The sequence below is a fragment of the Tinamus guttatus genome, unplaced genomic scaffold, assembly GCF_059628265.1.
Source record: "Tinamus guttatus ecotype Peru unplaced genomic scaffold, ASM5962826v1 Tinamus_guttatus_pri_ptg000052l, whole genome shotgun sequence".
Classification (NCBI taxonomy): Eukaryota; Metazoa; Chordata; class Aves; order Tinamiformes; family Tinamidae; genus Tinamus; species Tinamus guttatus.
In genome coordinates this window covers 7,194,445-7,214,159 of record NW_028288586.1, presented here as the reverse complement: position 1 = coordinate 7,214,159, position 19,715 = coordinate 7,194,445, and the positions used below count along the sequence as shown (strand labels likewise).

Below are 19,715 nucleotides of genomic sequence, written 5' to 3'. Positions count from 1 at the left end.
GAGCTGTGGTATCTAGATGCTACTGTTTCACTGTGATGCTCTGTGTTTTTAAAAGTAGCAAACTGCAAACCATACATATAACTCAAAGATAGTCATAATAGATAAAAGGGAAAATGTTAATGTAGTAAGAGCAAATTTAGACATTACTCCATCTGTCATATCCAACAAATTACATAGTGGACTACATCTACTGTGAATAGGCTTTCTGCCTCTTAATATGATTAAAACATGTCATTTCTCATGAGAACATCCTTAATAACTTAATGATTTTTTTTACACTAGCCTCAACATCCATTACTAAAAATGCCTGTGTTTTTCCATAGTGTCTTATCTAGTTCATGTTTCTGTGCACATCCTTACCAAGACGCTAAAGCCACAGTGGAAAATGCAGTTAAATCCTGTTGACAGCAATAATAAAACATTGAGCATGCCGTGTTGCAGAGAACTTCATTATCACTTACAAATCAACAACAGTAAAGAAATGTAAGAAAAAAGCTACCTCACATATCTTTCCTTTCTCCATACCAATCATTATATTATGCTCTTGCTATCAATGCTGATTTACCATTCTTGTTTGAGCAGAAATCAAATAAAGACACAGCTCTTAGCTAAACAAGAGATCACTCTAGTTATGGCTGTGATGTTTCAGTTTGCAAAATGACTAACAATAAGAAAAAGAATAAATAAAGTAAGTGCCAGTTCAGACAACAGAACACATGATTTATCTAAATTTCAAGCCCTGCAAAATCCCATGAAGAAATCTGTCAGCATCCAATAAGTTACAAGACCATATATAACATTGGATTTCTTAAACATTGAAAATGGTGTCAAAGCTCTAAAGCGATGCTGATATGCACCTTGCTTTATGCCCATGAATGGTCTGCAGCAAATTTTTGTTTGGTTGCTCTTTTTTTTTTGCAAAGCAGTATCAGCAAACAGAAGCAATTGCACCATAAACATGAGTAACCTCTAAATTATCCGTAATTATAATCAATGAAAAGTTCCTTAAAGTCCCTTAGTTACCTTCAAATGACATTCTGGTAATAATGAGCTTATCTGAGCTAAGCTGCTTTCTCAGCAGCCTCAGTCTCCTGTTCCGAGAGTTTCTCTTCCGACAGCACCGTCATCCAGGGCGACACGGAGCGCGTGATGGTTTGCTTGGCCAGGTTGTAGTGGTTTATGACCGTGTAAAATTTCCCTCGGGCGCTGGAGTCTTGCTCGGAGTAGTAGTTTTCCAATCCAGCTGGAATGCACTGATTATTCTGGAAGGAAAAATCATCGTGTAGATTAGTGAGACACAGTGTCTGGAGAGTGATTTTTTTTTTCCCCTGTTGGTCTGAGCTCCCTCCCCTTTGTGCGTGGTTAAGATGCGACACCCAGTAATTCCGCCGTGGTCAAACCCTCCTTCCCTCTGCTCAGACCTCACCCGCGTGCCGGGAGCAGCCACCTGGGCCTCTCTTCCAGAACAACAACGTACCAACACGCACGCCCACACTTCTTTTCACAAATACCAAGTCTGCACCCACTTGCAGCCCTGTGTTGGTGCTTCCTCCTCCTTGTCCCTCCCTCCTCACCCCAGCTGCACGGCTCCAGCTGTTTGAGCTTACACTCACCCCATTTCTATCATTAGATTAGCACTTTGGGCACTTTCACTGGTTTTGGTCAGCGTGGTGAAAATTAATACCAGTATCTTGGTAGCAAGGCAGGGACAGGTTTATAGCGTGGTGAAAATTAATACCAGTATCTTGGTAGCAAGGCAGGGACAGGTTTATAGCAAGGTGAAAATGTCACGGGTGACCCAGCTCATGTGCACAGCATTCATACAAAATACCTGGCTCCTCCTTTCTCAGACAAGAGCAGGCTTTTAAAACCCATCCTGAAATGGGACTATATTATGTAATTTCTCAGACGTTTGAGAGTACTATATAGGAACTGCTGGTGCTCCAAGCTCCTGAAAATCAACCACCTGATTTAGATGGTTAAATACCAAGTCAGATTGTAACTTCACTGTCTGTTAAAAAAAAGTGAATGTGCATGAGCGATGCATTGGTCTGTGGGCAGCTTTTAGAAAGGCTGATGATGATGATGCGAGAGCCCTCAAGCAGCTGTTTGCACCGAAGGAGAACGATCCTGCCCGTGTGCCAGGTTTGCTCGGGCCTCTGCCTAGGATCCACCCAGTGCCGGCCGGGCCGCCTGGCCTCGCACCCAGGGCCGGCGTTTGGGGTGGGAGAAAGGCCCTTCTCCCAGCCAAGCTGGGAGGAGCGGCAACATTCAGAGCAGCAGCGGTCAATCCTGTGGAACCTTCATGCAGCAGCTGGAAAGAGAAGAACCTGCCGGAGCTTCCTACTCCCAGCACTGCAAGGGCCCCTCTGCAACGCGCGGCGTTACGGCACAGAGCAGTGTCGCAGTTACTGCTCTCAGCATTCAGCAAGCAAAACTTTCTGCTGGAAACTTCTGAGCACAAAAGTACATTCAAGAATGTACTTAATAATCAGATACTCATCAGATTTCAAACATGTCCACATTTAGCTTAGGATCGAACCTTGTCTTAGTCTGAAAAAAAATATATAACTAAACTAGCATCAGTAACAACTGTTTCAGTAACAAGCGTTTCGAACAGTAGACACCAGAAAACCCAAGACGCCAGGCGCGCGTTCCGCGTGACCAGGTTCAACGAGGCTCAGTTTAACTGGCACCAGTGGTGGCCCTTGCTCCTGCCATGCAGCAGCCAGGACAATCCTTGCCTCAGAGCGCGGCTCCTTCCCCCATTTAAAACGGGGAAGGAGCAAAATCCATTGAACTCATTAAACCTACCAGGGAAATTGAAGCCAATGGGATAAAATCATCAGTGTTGAAGACAAGCCAAGATTCCTGCCAGCCCAAAAAACCCACAGACACTGTAGTTGTAACAGAAGCCCTTTGCTCTGCCACAGGCAAAAACTACTGTAACGTTACTTTGTTGTAACCACAGAAGGGCCTAAGAAACGTGTTCCAGAGTTGTCGTCTTTGCTGTATTTCTGCTCCCCCGAGTCCATGTTTCTGAGAGGATGAACTCAGAGAGGATGGAAAAACCTCCCTTGTGGCTCCCCGGCTCCCAGCTTCTGCAGATTGTTTCTCTCTACCCTTTTAGTTTGTTTTCATGGCACCCAAAACTACTGGAGAAGTAGGCAGAGAAGGAATGGCAGCAGGAGAAGGTGGATGCTAGAGAGTGACCCTGCAGTGCCCTTTCTTTCCCAGCCCTTCTACTTAAAAACACTAGTTACAAGTTAAGGCCTTTAATGCCTGATAAAATCCTGGTTGCCAGTCTATACTGGACTGTTATTTAGATGGCTACTTTAGTCCTCTTGATACGAAGACCTCAGCAATATCAGTGTTTCACTTTAAAATAATATCTGTTTTATTAACTTTGCCAAGTCAATAATTTCAAACGTAATAGATGACTCTGTTGCCTTTAATGCACTGAAATTGCTTTGCTGATTATGAGTTTGCAGAAGGCAGATGCCTTGGCCACATAAAGAGTCACAGACACAGCACAGAGCACACTGAGGCCCTGGAGAAGTTTCTGCAGGGTATGAGCAGCTTCAGGTGTTGGCAGCTGAGCCCCAGCAGTGACGAGTGCTGCAGAGGAGGGCTGCACACAACAGCAAAGGAAGAGCAGAATTCGTTTATCAGGACAGCAGTACTAGGGCTGTCTCACCAAGCTTCAGCAAGCACAAATTAGCACAAGTGAGATTTAAAGCCATTTTAAGATTTTTGAACAAAGGAAAACAAGCACCTTTTTAGCAGACTTTAAAGGCCTGGCTGTGCAGGACAGCAGAACGGCTGAAAACAGTGAAACCCCTGGGACAGCTCCACGTATCGAGAGCGTCAGCGCGGGGAGGAGCGGGTTTGATTCTCGGACATAAAGCTCTGCATACGCCTGAGCTTTCCATGGCACCAGCTCCCCTGAGCATCCAAGCCCAGGGACACCCGGGCCAGGGCAGCTGCTGCAGGCCCGTGAAGCACGAGGGTCATCCAGAGAGTCAACCCAATGATGATGGGAGGGCACCAGCCTCTCCTCAGGCTCTCTTGGACCATCTGTGCCAAGCTGTGTCACGACACACACACACGCTCACAGAAACAGGCATGCACAGCAAACACAAACTCATGTCAGCACTGGTAGTTCCAGGCTTTTTAGCTTGCTTATCCTGGAGATGTACTCGCAGATGTAAACGACTGAAGACACTGTGAATCCCAGCATTTCACCTCTGAGCAAACAGGAAACTGCCTCCACAGAACCCACCACTGGGAGAGTAACACTCCATAAGGCAACACTCGGTGTGTGCTGCACCTTAAGAACAGAGCATCAGCCATGGGACGTCCTGTCTGGCTTGTTTGAAGCACCAGATCCTAAGGAGGGATAAACAGCCAAATTCTGTCAACAGTGCGACTGAAACACAACTAAGAAACTGTCCTCCCCTCAAATGCTGGTGATGCCAGAAGGAGAAGGCCGCAGAAAACAGCGGGCTGCAACTCAGGGAAGGGAAGACGTGATGGGAAGGACACGGGAGAAGCAGAGGGCAGCTCTTAGCCGGCCATTCTCATCAAGCCAGGATGCGCTGCAGATCACGCGGCCCGTGTTCCAGAGTGCTCGAAGCCAAGAGAAAGCTTGGGAAAAAACCTGTCCTCCCATGAGACGTGGGCACAGAGAGGCAGCTTGCCTGAGATGACACAGAAAATACCAGCAGAACTGAAAGCTGAATCTCCCGAGTTGCAGACAAATGTTTCCACCACAGTCGTTTTGTTTTCCTCCTCTTGCACCAAGAGGAGGAAATAACCTAAAAATGGTTGGAGCTACATTAATCCAGTACAGAGTGACTGACTACAGCTTTGACAGGATTCTGTTAAAGTGTCTGTGTGTCCAACGTGACAGGCACAGAAGGTTCTGCACAGGTTTTTCAGGAGTGCTGAGGCAACCACTTCTGCTGGAATCATTCTGAAGTTACGCAAGGTACCTGCCTGAATAGATATGCTTAAAAGAACATCTAGATGAAAGAGTGCCATCATCAACACTACTTTTCTTACCTAACTGCAGTAAAGTCCAACCTTGCTGAATTTATAACTGAGAAATCCCCTGTTTCCCTTTTGACTTTCAGCCCAGGTCACAGCTGAAGAGCCAGCACTATCATCTTGAAAGAATTATGTGAGTCCAAACATCCCTTTCAGTTAGCCAAAGTATTTTTTTTCCCCAAATAAATGTATATTTTCCCTTTTTGACATCATTTTTGGCCTGTAGTGGTAGGGCTTGGAGGTCACTGTTCTAGAACAAGAAGTTCTTTTTACTGCCCTTATTTAACTCTGCTACTCTTAATGGAAAGATTACTTCCCTATTTCTGTGACATATATTCCACAGCCAATTGCCTTTCTCCAGGTTTTAGATTTATCGTTATGTTTTTTTCTTACAATGTGTGAATTTGGAGGGACCATCCAAGGGTACGGCCCGATAAATAAGGGCTTTGCTCAAACAGGTGCAGCTGAAGTTGGTCTGAAGGACACTGGTGTGGGACCGGTGCTGTACTTTTTTACTATTAACAGAAATAATGGTAAACATTATTAAACTAGTGTGATAGCCACAATCCCCCTGACAAATTAAGCAGAAAAACACAACAGGAAGCAGTGACCTATGAAACAAGCACTAATTTGTATGCAATGCAGCATCAAGGTTATGCAGAAAACTAAATACTCTTCTGTTTTTCTAGAACGTGCATGCAATTTACCTTGAAAACAAATCCTTCTGGACAGGTGTGATCATACTTGTAAACCTTGTAGACTACCAGGAATACAACACATGTTAGGAATGCAAGGGCAAAAAGAACCAGCACGGTTACCTGTAAAGAAAACAGAACACACTCAAGTGAGCAAAGCACTGCTTGTTACATTGCTGTTTGTAACTGACCTCTGCCACCTTCAACAGCAAACTCGCTTTGCAGTAAAATCAAGCAAAGGATAAAAAAGGCTATTTAACTATTGAGGGAGATGAGAGAGAGGCACCTGAGTGCCTCTGCCTCCCCCTTCTTCTCATAGAAAAGGGCAGGTCAGCTCCTCAGTGGCCCAGTGGCCGGCACAGGGAGGCTTTTCGGATTGCTTTTCTGTTCCACACACACACGAGGCCACAAGGACACATGGAGGTAGTCTGGGGTTTGGTCTGCTGCTCTTCAAGTGTGTGTGAGCAACGTAAATGGGAGTGTAAGTTTATGTCAGCTGCCACTGGATAAACATGTTTGTTTACCCCTTGCCTGGCCAAGAATGGAGTAAAATGATAATAAATTAACACAGGTGTCACCCAAATAATAAGGGTGACTGGCAGGGCAAGGAGAAAGTAACGTCTGTCCCTCCTTGTTAGGTGTAGCGTTTGTTACGCCCGGTGCGTGCGGATGGTTACGCCAACAGCCCGCAAGCCTGGACGCCCAGTGCTCCAGAGCGCACCGGTTACACCGGGGCTTCCCCGCCCCGTGGTGGCGGCGCAGGAGCAGCTCCCCGCCAGCCCCACGCAGGGGGTTGCAGCCGCGGGCACAGCTGTCGCGCAGCCGGGGAGCGAGGCCTGCGCCCTGCGCCCTGCGCCGTACGGGCCGCGGTGCCGCGCGCCGGCCTGCCTGCCGCCCCCGGGGCTCGCCGCTGCTTGAGCCGAGCCTGGGACGTGCCGTGAGCTCAACCTGAGATGAGCTCAGGATCAGGCCAGCCATCCCAGGGTTAAACCCTGAGCAGCTGGAGCCTGGGAAGCCTTTTCAGTAATACAGGAAATAAAATTACCTCCAGTGTTTCCCTCTGGCCAGGAAAAGCCCATGGGCTTCGGGCCTAGCCGTTACCCTGCAAAGCTCCCCCATCAGATCTCTTTCTTTTTGCAGAAGGTGTGAGCTGAGCAAACAGCATCATTACTTGGGAGAATGTCCTAGATGGGAATTGTTAATTTTCAAAAATTTCTACTCAAACACAAATGAGAAGCTCCCAGAGGTTACGAGAAGACCACAGAGTAGGAGTGGTTGAGGTTTTTTTTTGGCAAATAAGAAAAAAAGCCAGCATCTCTCACAGCATTAAAAATAAATACATAAATATAGCTAAAGATAAAATAAAACAAATTAATAAATTAAAGGACAATGTGATCTATATTTTAAATAAATATGGGTGAACCGAGTATATACACAGCCTAAAAAAAAAATCAACATATCAGGGTCAGTTATTCTAAGGAAAAAAAAGGTATTTTAGGAAGCAAGGAAAACAAAAACATACAGAAAAACCCAGAGCCTTCACACTACCATTATGATAAACCCCAGAACTACCAGGATTTGTAGCACTGCAAACCCTGCATCTGGCAGCAGGGCTAGGGCTAATAATGAAAGACCAAGATGAACTTCACAGACACCCCTGCTGGGAAGCCAACGTCACCATGGCCAGGTAGCAGCATGTGCTAAGCTTCTGGTGGACACCAGCCTGGGGAGCAGAACCTGCTCCAAAAAACATGGATTTTACAAGGATAGCACCAGAAAATAAGCAAAAAAAAACAGAGGACTGGAAAAGAGGGCAAGGAGAACCACAGATTGGAAAGTAATTTAGCAGAAGAAATGTAAATACTAATGTAACCGTGCCAATCTAAATGAGAGAGGAAGCAAAGGGCCTTTCTGGTTAATAGTAACATATTCAGTTTCCCAGAACAATCATTGGATTAAAAGAGGAAAAAAAAATCTCATTTTTAATCACCCTCCGAAAACCTCACACTGACATCAATTCTCAAATCCGATTAGCCTTCCCCCAACTTTATTACTCGTTTGGGCAGCCAAGGGTTAACCCGGGTGGACTCTTGTCCTGCCCTGCACCCATAGCTTGGCCATGTCCCGTGTGCCCAAGAGGCCATGGTGGTTTCCTCCTTTCCTCCCTCCACATGGGTGCCCAAGAGACCATGGGGGGTTTCCTCCTTCCATATGTGCGCCCAAGAGACCACTGGGGTTTCCTTCCATACTGCCAGCATCCCCGACCAGGCCGAGGCCTGAGCGCCTCTCTGCTCCCACCACACACACAACTCGCTCCAAGCCGCAGTTTTGGGTCATTCCCTTCCTGCACTGCAACCCGCTGGCTCCAAGTCTACGTGATCCTCCAGCGTCTGCTCTGGCAGTCATCCCTCTTCCCTTCAGAACAGGGATAGAGAAGAAGGAAGAGGCAAGAGAGCGGGGAAGTGGGGTCATTGCCATGGCTTCCGTGGCCTCCAAGCCTTTTCTGCAGAGCCACGAAGAAGGCGCCTTCCCACAGAGAATCGGCCTTCGATGGGGGACACTGCCGCCAAGCGGAGCTGCAGTTGGGTCCCGGTCACGACCGTCTCCTCCATGGAAAGGGGTAAACATTTCAAAATGCTTTGAAAAACATCCACAAATTTCAAAGGATCTTAAACCTGCTCTGCGCCCATCCTACTGGCAGGGAATAGTTTTATAATTTTACTATTTCCCAGCCGTGAGCACTCTGTCAAGCTGACAAGCTATTTTGTAGTTGAAACCAGTCTTGGGGGTGATATTTGTAAGTGCACAATCATTGGGCGATCGCTGTCTCTAAGACTCTGGAGCTGTTCTGGAAGGCCGTTAGACTTTCTGAAGGAGCCCGGTGCTGGGCACGCTGCGGGCCCAGCCTCCGCGCCGCTGGCCGAGACGCTGCACCTTCACCTGCCTCTGTGGAGCTGCGAGTCCTCGGAGCTCTCACAGGTCACAGCTAAGATGGCTCCTCCAGCACCACACAGAGCGCCACTGATAAGAGCCAGGAGCCCTGAGAGCTCTTAACTCGCAACAATCATTCTCTCTCACTTACTTATTGAATTACCTAATCTTATTAATTTTAGTATTAGCATGTAAATTTTTCCTCTTGTTATCTCCAATAATTTGTAATCACACTCCATGTGCAAATCCCTAATCAAGTAAGCCCTTGTCTCCTTCCTAACAGGACAGGGGCTCTGTTCTCTGACCATCCTTCAGGATACCAGCAACCCGTGCGCAAGGAAAGGAGCTGCACATACAAATGACACAGATGGAAGGAAACCCAGCAGTGGATTTCCAGATGATCCCATTATTAATCCAATTCACTTCTCTCCTACAAGCTGAAAATCCTCCTCTTCCTTCTAACATTTTTTTCTTCTCTTTCACAAATACCCACCACTAATGATGCACAACTCTCTGATCCCCGGCTCACTTCTACGCCCGAGCTGGTCAGCACATTTTATTGCTTTCTGCCACAGCAACATTGCAAGCTAAACGTTCCCTGTGCAGGCTAAGGGAAAGTTAACTACAAGGAAGCACTATCAACTCTTTCCTTAAACCAAGGACTTACAGTATGGTTTTGTTTTTATCTTCAAGGTATCCTTTAAAGCTAGTTTTAAGGAGATCTGGCAGCAGATCTCAGTGAACAGAAGAGATGACAAGATATTATGCAAGTGGCAGATTTTTGAATAGATTGTAAGTGAAGAGCAGAAGAAGGACAGTGTCTAGCCAGAAGCCATTACAGTAATCGAAATGAGAGCTGACTAATGAATGAACTAAGTGTACCCATGGCAAAAAAAAGGACTATCTTCAGACTCTGTAAGCATTTAGCCAAACAAATTACACTCACTGGATCTGACAACTATCCTAACACGTGAACGGCTGGTGACAAGGCCTGACCGTCGAGGTTTGCTACGAGATCCTCCCGCTCAGCCCACCACACGCTGCTGCAGCTGCAGAACGCTGCAGGCTCTGCTCTCCTCTGCCTGGCTGCGGCAGGCGCCTCCTTCCTCACTTTTCTAACATTTATCTTGCTCCCATTTTAATCAAATGAGAATGCACAGCAATATTCATCAATTGCACCAGCTATGCCTACTTCTCTTCACATCCCTTCCTGCTTCTGTCTCCTTTTTTCCCCCATCACACACCTCTCAAGAAGTATAAAATCCACCCAAGAACACTCATGTTGCTACAAGCAAGGGAACTAACAAGACATCTTCACTGCTCAGTCACTGGCACTTGGTCACATCTCACCTCTATTTTTCACCCCTGCATTACCTATTTCAATGTAGCCTCCCAGGAACACAAGCTTTGTTTCTGATTTGCCTGTAACCTACCAGCACACACTTGGTGCTAAATAAAAAGAGTGAAGACGTGCATTTATAGAGCACTTTTCATCTGCAATGATTTACAATCAATTTATGCTTTGCTCACCAGTGAAAGGCAAAGCTCTCTCAGATGAAATACAGTAACTCTGCACAACCATTTAGGACAGGAAATTAAGATTATTGCTATCCAATTTAAACTACAGAATTTTAGGCAGGCAGACTGTAATTACAATAGATTGAGCCTGGCTACATCCCACAGACTAGAATTTGTGGAACATCACGTTGACTTCGCTGCAAATGGCCACGACCTCGATTCGACCTCTCTGCACCGAGATCCTGCGTCTCCAACTGCACCGTGCCACAGAGCAGGGAAATGGCTCTCCTCCTCCTGGAACATTTATGTTTTTCCATCATCCTTTTCCTGTTTGCTCTTAGCCTGTCTGTAAAACTCTGCACGCAAGATGAGCCCGAGACAATATGGGTTAAGAGGTAATAACAAAGATTCATCCTGAAAAAGATGGCAACATGAAAGAAAATAAAGGGCTGTGCACTTATCCGCATGTAGGATGTGATCCAGATGCGCTCGTGCCGCAGTCCCAGGTGTGCAGAACAGTTGGGTTAAACCACCATGGGAAAACACATGGTATTTCTGGGGGCTCAAAGGACAAGTAGGTGCCTCCTTTCAGGAAGGCATTTCTAACATCACTTATCATCACATTTGGCTATATGACCAACTTCTCTGCCAGAACATTCCCCACCAAATCTTTGTGCTCAAAGAAGAGAAGAATCTTGGGGTAGACTGTAACAAAAGGCAAAAGAAATCAAAGCACTGCCCTTCTCTAACAGATGACAAAGAGGAAGATAGCACTTGACTCTCACTGACTTGAGAAGTTACCCAGAGATGACTGAGCAGTAGCAAAAAAAGGTCTCATGGTCTCATAAGGCCAGTAACTGAAAACAAGAAAAAGCTCCAGAGCCAAGTTCTTCCTATAAATGACAGTGCAAGGAGCTGCTTAATGAAACCTGAGGGAGGTACTGCCAGGAGGCAGGTACCAAGGCAGGGGCCTCCAGAGAGGAGCTCTGTGGTTTGACAAGGCTGGTCAGGACACAGAGCGTCCCCGTCACGTCCTTGCGTGGCGCTGCACCACCTACCAGTGCAGTAACAGTGCTACAGAGGAAGCAGCCCAAGAAACCTCACACCCTGAAGCGTGGACCTCCTTACCTTCCCATTCCAACCCCAGAAAGGACCAGCAAGGAGAGAGGCTAGATGAGGTTGCTACATCTCAGGAAGGGCTGTGTAAGGCTGCTTACACCAGGAGAGACCCAAAGCACCTTCTGGGTCACTGCAGTCTGTGGTCCTGCTCCAAGAAAAGGATTTCTAAGCAGTGCAATGGCACAGGTCACTTAAATCAGACCAGAGGGGTTGATGTTAGGCACCCATTCCCCTTTTTTTAAAAAAAAGGAAAATAAAGTATTAAAGAAGAAAAGGAATTCAAAAAAGCAGTAAAGATAGTTGTCCCACAGTGCCTTTACTTTTAAAAATAGTGGCTATAATAAAAGAATTGTTACTTACTTTTTATTTTTCTTGCTTAAGCAACATAGGAAAGATTCAAAGCCTAAAGCCTGCCAAACTCGTGAACAACTTTAAACAGAACTACTGACGGCTGCCATCCCCAGCACTACGTGACAGCCAGTAATACCAAGCAATTACTAAGTAAAAAATATATATTTAGTAATTACTAAATAATAGTTAAACTAAGAAAAACAGGTAAACATGTTTTAAAGGATGGCCCCTAAGACTGAGCAATAATGGAACACTTATTAATGTTAACATGTTAAAACAGACATTTTCCCACCTTTTAAAATAACCAAGTAAAATTTTAAAAGAAGGTCTCCCTGTCCCCAACTTCATGCAAGCGTTTACGTCACTGCTTGCTACTTGGTAGAATGTGGCTCGTGCCACAAGGTCTGGGCACGCCGAAGCTTCAGGCCTTGGCTCTGCAGTTCCATGGGTGCAGATGAGGCAAGGGCACAGTCTGCAGAACTGCTGTGCCTTTGTATGGAACCACAGGCTTCAAGGTACACCACAATTTCATTCCATTTAAACCTTTCTGCTTGGTTGAAATTTCCTGGGAAGCAGAAGTATTTGCTTTCAAAATACCCAATGTTCTTTATTCGGGTTTTCCCAAAGATAAAAATTTTGTGCCTTGGTGCAGCAGACTGTTTCTGAAATTGGTGTGCTTGTGTGCAGCAGACTGTTGTAGCTCAATACAGTGGGAGCCAGAGCAGACATCCTACCACGAAATCCAACTGCAGTTTGTAAAAATGCTGTCCAGCAATGGAGCCATAAGTTTGGCCCAGGCTAACTGATACCATCAATTTTATCCTGCAATAATTTCCTTCTATCACCCAATTCATAAATCTCTTTTGAAATGACAGTTCCAGCCATGCTGTACTGTTCTTTATAGCAGATGATTTACACGAGAGGAAAATCTGCCTCTGTGAAAATTGCTTACCATTTGCTTACCAGACGTGAAGGACCAGCTCCCCACATTACCTACACTGTCCAAAGAAAGAGGCTACCAGTTCTCAATGAAACACATGATCTTCAGTGAAAAAAAAACCTCACATCATATTTGGTGTGATTACTGCTGTAAAACTAAAGGGTTCACAGAATCGGGAAGCCTTCGCATTTTGACCTTCTGGGATTCTTGAAACAGATTCTAATTTGAATTCAGAACTTAACACACAAAACCACTGCATTTTCCCTTGTAAACATTCTCAGCTCTGTTGTTATAACTGTCATAATGTGAACTGAACATAGAGAATACTCTTACTCACTCAGCTGCTAAACACCAAATGATCTACATGCCACAGGCACATGCTGGAGTGGCTTCACTTGCTGTAATGTAATTTCTCAAGAAAACTGAGCTTCTGATGATCTGTGCTACCGACTCCCCCAAATGCTGTCAGCTTTGTCCTTATTTAAGGACTACATCTTAGAATACACCTGTGAATTTTTAGCAAATACAAGTGACTTTTTATTCTTAGTGCCACGTTTCATTTTACATCTTGTGGCAAGCTTATGCATTGGTGATGCAGAATATTAAAGCCATTAAAACAGCTTCTAATTTTTTTTCCAAGACAAAGTCAATATTCCATCAGTTAAATAATGCATTTTATAATTATAGCAAATATTTAATTTTCAAACAAATATCATTTTGCTCTCTCAGAATCAACAGCAGCCATTAACATGATAGTTCACAATTAATAAGGACCCAGGAGAAAAACCTCACACAATCAGTACTTTTCATCTACATATTTATGAAAAAGCATCAATTATTCATGAAATATTTACTACTGGGAGTGGTGAATATGACAATCATGCCTGCTTTTTAAAATGTTACAAGCAGCATAATTTAATTCAAAAACCATTGTATAGAAATTAAGGAACATTTTTAGGACCCGATTGTGCTGCACAAAACTATTGTTTTCAATTAACTGAACCACAGTTTTCCTAATTGATCAACCCCCACGCCCTCCTTTCAAAGCCTAGACTTACAGCCACAGTGTGAATCATCATGTAATTCCCAAGAGCAACCAGATCTCACTGAAACCTCTCTCTGATGCAGCAGTTACCTAGCAGCAGAACCTAGCAACCCTGTAGTATGAGATTAATCCCTGAGCGATCATCACAAAGTAATATCTAAAAGACATTTTAAGTATGCCATCCAAAGATACATAAAAATGCAACATCAAAATGCTCTGGCATCTAACTGCTCAGCCACACAAATTGGAAATGACTATGCAACAGCATGACAAGGTATTTATTGGTTATTCTTTGCTCAACTTTCCAAAGACAGATCTACAAAGAGATGTATATTCGTAAGTAAAACGTTTAGATCAGCTGAGATACTCAAAAATCCTTCCTCATCTACACTTTAATCTTAAAAAGTACCTTACTCGCTATATTTCTGCTATTGTTAAGTGCAAATACCCAAGAATAGTCTGCTCGACTGTATCCTTAGCAGATATTCGGACTAAACACTCTTACCTGCAATGTTATAGGAATTTTCAGAGCTCCTTTTAGAGTACTTTCAAGCTCAGAACTTGCACAGAGGGGAAAAATAGCCCAAAGGCCTGAGATATATTTTTGGGTAAGATGTAGACAGGTATAAGCCTCACCTGAGAGGAAGAGGGTTAATCTCAAGGACCAGAACCGTGGATTCAGGACGAGAAAGAGAAAGCAAGAGTCAGAATTCCCAGAAGAATCTTCTGAGGGATGGGATGTCCTTGCTCCAAATCAGATGAAGAAAAAACTGGAACTAGGCCTCATTTCCTCAGTAAATCCCTGTCACACTCACGACATCTTCTATCACCCAGTTTGAGCAGGTTCGCCACACACCTTACAGAGAACTTACAGATTTCATTATAAGGATGAAGACTCTACCAGGTGCCCCACACTAAAACATCTGGCAACAATTCCAGGTACAGCTATGTATATGTTTCCGAATGTAACTTTGGGGTTAGAGAGCTTTTAAAAGCATGGGCCAGGTACAATTTCTGTGTTTTATTCTCCATGTTACAGAGTTAGAATCATTAGGTGCATCCTAAAATTCGAATCACCAAACAGGGGCTATGTACAGAGGTGCTATGTAATGAGAATACATATTTTTATTGCAACTTGGCATTTCTGTTCAGGCTAAATGAGAGGCTTTCCACCTTTGTTGTACCTGTGCACTGAACAGCATGGTTGCCTACTGTTTTAAAGACGCCTTGGCATCCTTGGGTAGGATGCCCCGTTAACAGCACTGGAAAGTGATGGTCTTTGCTTATTAAGACAACAGGTACAAAAACATGATCAGAAGTGCAACCTTCCCTGCTTTGCTTTGCTTCAAACCTATTCTCCAGGGAGAAACAGGAAAGATAGCTCGAGCCTTGCATCAGTTAAGCTCCCAGCTTTCCCCTGAGGCTACTCAAGCGAGTGAGAGTGTGGACACCAAGGAGCAGACCCGAGTCACTGATTCGAGCTGAACTGCCAGCCTCCAGCAACAGTCGTCACCAAGCTGGAAGGGACAACAGGACCAGGAAAATTGATAGCAGAGAGGTCTGGTGTATATCCCTGAGCTGCCAAGTCATACATTAAACTGTGAAAAAATACATAATGGAATATGACAGCGCTTAAATGAGAATGGCTTGGCTACAGTAAAAAAATAATAACCCAAAAAGAAAACAGATACTCGTGTGGTTCTTGTCCTTCAACACAAACAGGAGCATCACCCATGCAGGGAGACATAACTGTGCACAGCCCACATACACACCTGGCAGCAAAGTGCCCAAACCCACCCACTGCCAGAGGTGTCTTATGAACTGACCTGCCAGGGAGGAATTAAAAGCAATAATGCTGCAAGAGTCTGCTTTTTATTGCTAAGTACTGAACTATTTTAACATTGATTTTTTTCCATTTATTTTTCAGTTGTACCTACAACAGCCATTGTGTTAGCAAAAGCCAGTTTTGACTACGATCGGCAACTGATTTTAAGCACTTCTGTGAGCACAGCTGAGTCATTATCATCTACAGATAACACTGCTTACCTTAAATCTTTCCGAGACCCCTTCGGTGATGCTGATTGTGAATTCAGCTATTTTAGGAGTGCGGAACTTTCCCTTCTTGCGGTCAGGTTCATATTCTGTTTTCGTTTTGACCACGACCTTAAAGAAAAAAAATGGAAGGAAAAAAGGAAATCAAAGAAAGCTGTCAGTACCTTATTAAAACATCCTCAGGTAAATTTGTCAAGCCTAAAACTCAACATCATATTTACTCAAGAATTAACTAACTCACCCAGGAAACAATTTCCCTCGTGCAACCCAAAGCATAGCAGTGCTTTTATTTCTCTTATCTGCCTACAAGGGCTTCTAGCACAATACCAGGCATTTTCCCACTGTGAGTAATTGCTCTGTGGAAGCTCTAAGTTGCCAGTTATTTTTTCCTATCTATTGTTTTCAAAGCAATCGCCAGCAAATTTTCTCTCGAAGTATTTCGCAAAAGTTCAGAGTGTTTTTTTTTTTTTAGTTCATCTGCCTCTGTGCTGCTATAGCACAGAGACATTTATTTATTTCAAGTCCAAATTTATCACGAAACATCAACTTCATGCTGTTTGTATCGTTTGAGAATACTCACTTCCATTTGCTTCAGGAGATTCTAATAATGTGATTTCAAACCACAGACCAATGGGATCAGGTGGTTATTTAAGAGGGCCCTTAGAAATTTACCATCAGCAGCAATATTCTTTGATGGCACCATTTTGAGTTTGAAAGAAGAGATATGACCCACCTAGTTGCTGTTCCATATGTGATAGAATGTAGTTCTTTGCACTGTACCTGTAAAGTCTCAGATAACTTTGAGATTATTTGCTATAAGCAGCAAGATGCACAGAAACCCTTACAAGTTAAGTTCATCTCCTGCTATGAGCTATTGCCCCAAGCCATAAGATTCAGCATCTTACCTCTATTCCTAAAATATTCATTACCTTAGTCATATCTCTAGTGCTCTCCTAAGCATTCTAGCTGTACAAAATTTTCACCTACGTAGCCTATTTGCCTCACTTCTGTATTATACAGATTTTATGACCTTTTCAAAGTATCACTCTCAAAACAGCAAGCTGTTTATTGTACTGACTGTGCTGTTTAGATTTACTTTTTTTTTTTCCCCTTATACTCTAAACAATAAATGTGCAATTCCTTTCAAACTGTTAGAATTGGGTACTATTGTTACCTTATGCTATCAGATATTATTGTGTCACTCTTTCCCCTAGCAATTATGTTATTGTGAAATTAGGACTGTGACACTTACAGGTAGCCAGGTAGTGAAATCAAAGCTTTTGGTTTCCCTTCTCGCTCCTCATTTACCTGAAATGATATCTTGAGTATGTAGTTGTGCCTAAGCTCAGTACCACAAAGTTGAATTAAAAATTTTAACATTAAAAACATTTAAAATGTTACACAGATATGTACAGGACACAGGGAAAGTAGCTTCTAAATCTATTTTCAGCTACAGTTATAATAATTATATAACTTTCTGTATACCCAACAGTATCACAGGAGCAAACTGAAGATTTTTGGAGTGTTTTTAACATTTTGCTTCCCTTCCTCCCCCTTATGTTGCATAATATCAGGCAACTCACATCACATTCAGTTGCTACTGAACTGAACATACAGTTCTATCTGCTTGGTTATGTAATGTCTTCTTTTGTTTAACATACCTAAAAATGAATTTAGATCAATTCATCCACTTAATTTAGAAGCTGTCAAAATCATCCAAATCATCTTTGTGCCATCCTCTCTACTAGTCTTGAAGCCGGGCTTCTCTGCCATACTTGTCAGTGAATAATAAGCACAGATGTGAGAAGTATGTACTCCGATTTATTATACATGAGCGTCTTTGTACTTCAGAATTTGATTTGTGCGTCAATCCTGACTTACTACGTTTGCTGTTTTTCACATCCATTGCCCTACTGCCTTTTCGACCATAGCAGCCAACAAAGAAACACTAACGTGACTTATCAGGCAGCCACAGAACAAAGCCAGTCGGGGTTTTTATTTTCCCCTCCATGTCTGCAGAGGGAAAGGAAAGCGAACGCACAAACGGACAGCGGGGAAAGACGGAACGCCAGGCGGTGCTCCCTTTTCTCGCGTTTTAAGTCTAGCCGTGTGCTTGCTTTTGTTCGAGGCAAACCTGGTGAAGGTGGGAGGAGTTCTGCCCAGCGCGTCTTTGTCAGCCAAAGAGCCACAGGAGCAATCAAAGCAGCACAGATCCTCACGGCTCTGCAACGGGATGGCACTTGTGCTAAATCTCAGACCACACTGAGACCTGCGTGACAGCAGAGTAGCACAACAAATACCTCTGGTTGTGGGTCCTCAGGAACCAGCTACATCCAGTCACCAGTTGGCAGGTTACTGAATACATGAGACTTAAGTTGTTCTAAAGCCTCAGGGTGGATTTTTGTCCTCAGTTATGGGATTTACATCCATGTAACTCAGGGTGAAAAACAGGCCCTAAGGCTCCAGAGCAGCTGCTATGGCTTACTGTATTTATGCCTGCCAACTGGTCATCACGTTGAGAACAGAATGATGTTGAGAGGCATTAAAATGGAGATCACAAATGTAGCTGTACTGCCTACAAGCAGCATGCTACACAGCAACACAGAAATCTGAATTCTCTATCCTTAACATAAGAATAGGTGATTATTTTAAGCTACAAGGAACTTTACCTATCATTTCATCTTATCTATCATTTCATCTTAAAATAAAATTGAGCTTTTGGAAGACATGAAGCCAAAACCAAAAATCACTCTGAGAATCATTTAAAAGCTAGTACTGACCATTCCCCAGTTCAGTTGTTCATTTTCCAATGATCATACAGGTCTTTTGCCAGCTGCACATCCGAAAAGTCAGTATCTGGAAACGTATCTTACTACTGGATGTAGTAGCATACTACTTACAGTAACATTTACTGAATCATTGTGAGAGGAAGCGGCATATTTACCAGCGGCCACATCATTTTCCTACGTTAAATCCCTAGCATACAATGAAGAAAGCAGTGTGCACACTGTAAGCAGCCCCTCGGACTGTTCCTGTCTAGCCAAGGACAACTGAATCCCTAATTTGGAGGTTTGGGGCTGAATAACCTGCCAGGAGAAGCAGAGCAGGCTGTTCCCCTCTGGCTATTTCGGCACGTCGGGAGTCCCACGGAGACAACACAAGGCACGGGAGCCCACGCTGGGGCCGGGCTGCCTACGGAGAGATGGAGCAGCGCCTTCCCGTCAGGGGAGGTGTTCCGACACAGAGAAAATCCATGCAATTCACAGGGCATATCCAGCACCTTCCAGATACTGAGAGGAAACACAGAATGAGAAGGGATATGCCAGGCAGCATGGAGACCTATGTCCCCATATTCCTGGCAGCACCAGGGTCTAAACACCCTTATTGCTAGCATTTTCCCTGCTTTTTCCCCGATAACTGGAGTAATTTCGATGCAGATCAATGCGGGGGTTTTCGTCAGCGGAACGGCCGCCGTTTCCCCCGATGGAGGCGAAACGCCCGCGCCGGGAGGCGCCGCGGGGCTCCCCGCCGGCAGCCGCTCCTTTGTGCGCTGCGGCGCTGCCCGGCCGCCCTACCCACCTTGTCCGGAGGTGGGAACTGGAGCTGGTTGACGTCCAGGGGCGTGATGAGGGGGATGGTGTCGAAGCCATCCTCCAGGAGCGGCTGCTTTGTGCTCTTCTCGCTGAAATTGTTGCCCAGCTTCACCATCCTGCCGGCAGCGCAGGGCTCCCTAGGGGCGCACACAGCGCAGCGGGGTCAGAGCCTCGCGGCGCCCCCCGCCACCAGCGCCGCAGCGGCCCCGCCGCCCCCCGCAGCCTCCCCGCCACTCACCCGCGGTGCGTGCGCAGGGGGCGGCGAGGCCTCGCTCCGCCGCGGCGGTGGCGCAGGGGGCGGCGGGCGCGGGGTGTCGCAGCGCCTCGGGTGACGCAGCCGCCGCGGGCCTGCGGGCAGCGGCCGAGCAGCACAAAGGGCCCCGCGGCAGCAGCGCCAACGCTCCCGCTCCCGGCGCTGCGGC

At 45.1% G+C, this 19,715-nt stretch overlaps 1 protein-coding gene across 1 annotated transcript; it reads right to left on the bottom strand.

Annotated features, from left to right (window-relative positions):
- Positions 1–63: 63 nt before the first annotated feature.
- Positions 64–19,473, bottom strand: NSG1 (neuronal vesicle trafficking associated 1). Its single transcript, XM_010228001.2, has 4 exons — positions 19,280–19,473; positions 15,695–15,811; positions 5,757–5,867; positions 64–1,262 (listed from the first exon to the last, which is right to left on the bottom strand). The coding sequence occupies exons 1-4, from the start codon at positions 19,406–19,408 to the stop codon at positions 1,062–1,064; spliced, it is 558 nt and encodes a 185-aa protein (XP_010226303.1). The 5' UTR covers positions 19,409–19,473; the 3' UTR covers positions 64–1,061.
- Between the last annotated feature and the right edge of the window lie 242 nt (positions 19,474–19,715).

Coding starts and splice junctions, on each gene's coding strand:
- NSG1 (XM_010228001.2), bottom strand. CDS start 19,408: ATGGTGAAGCTGGGCAACAATTTCAGCGAGAAGAGCACAAAGCAGCCG. Junction 5,868..15,694: donor GGGTCTCGGAAAGATTTAAG/GTAAGCAGTGTT, acceptor TTTTCTTTACAG/GTAACCGTGCTGGTTCTTTT. Junction 1,263..5,756: donor CAGAAGGATTTGTTTTCAAG/GTAAATTGCATG, acceptor TTTTCCTTCCAG/AATAATCAGTGCATTCCAGC.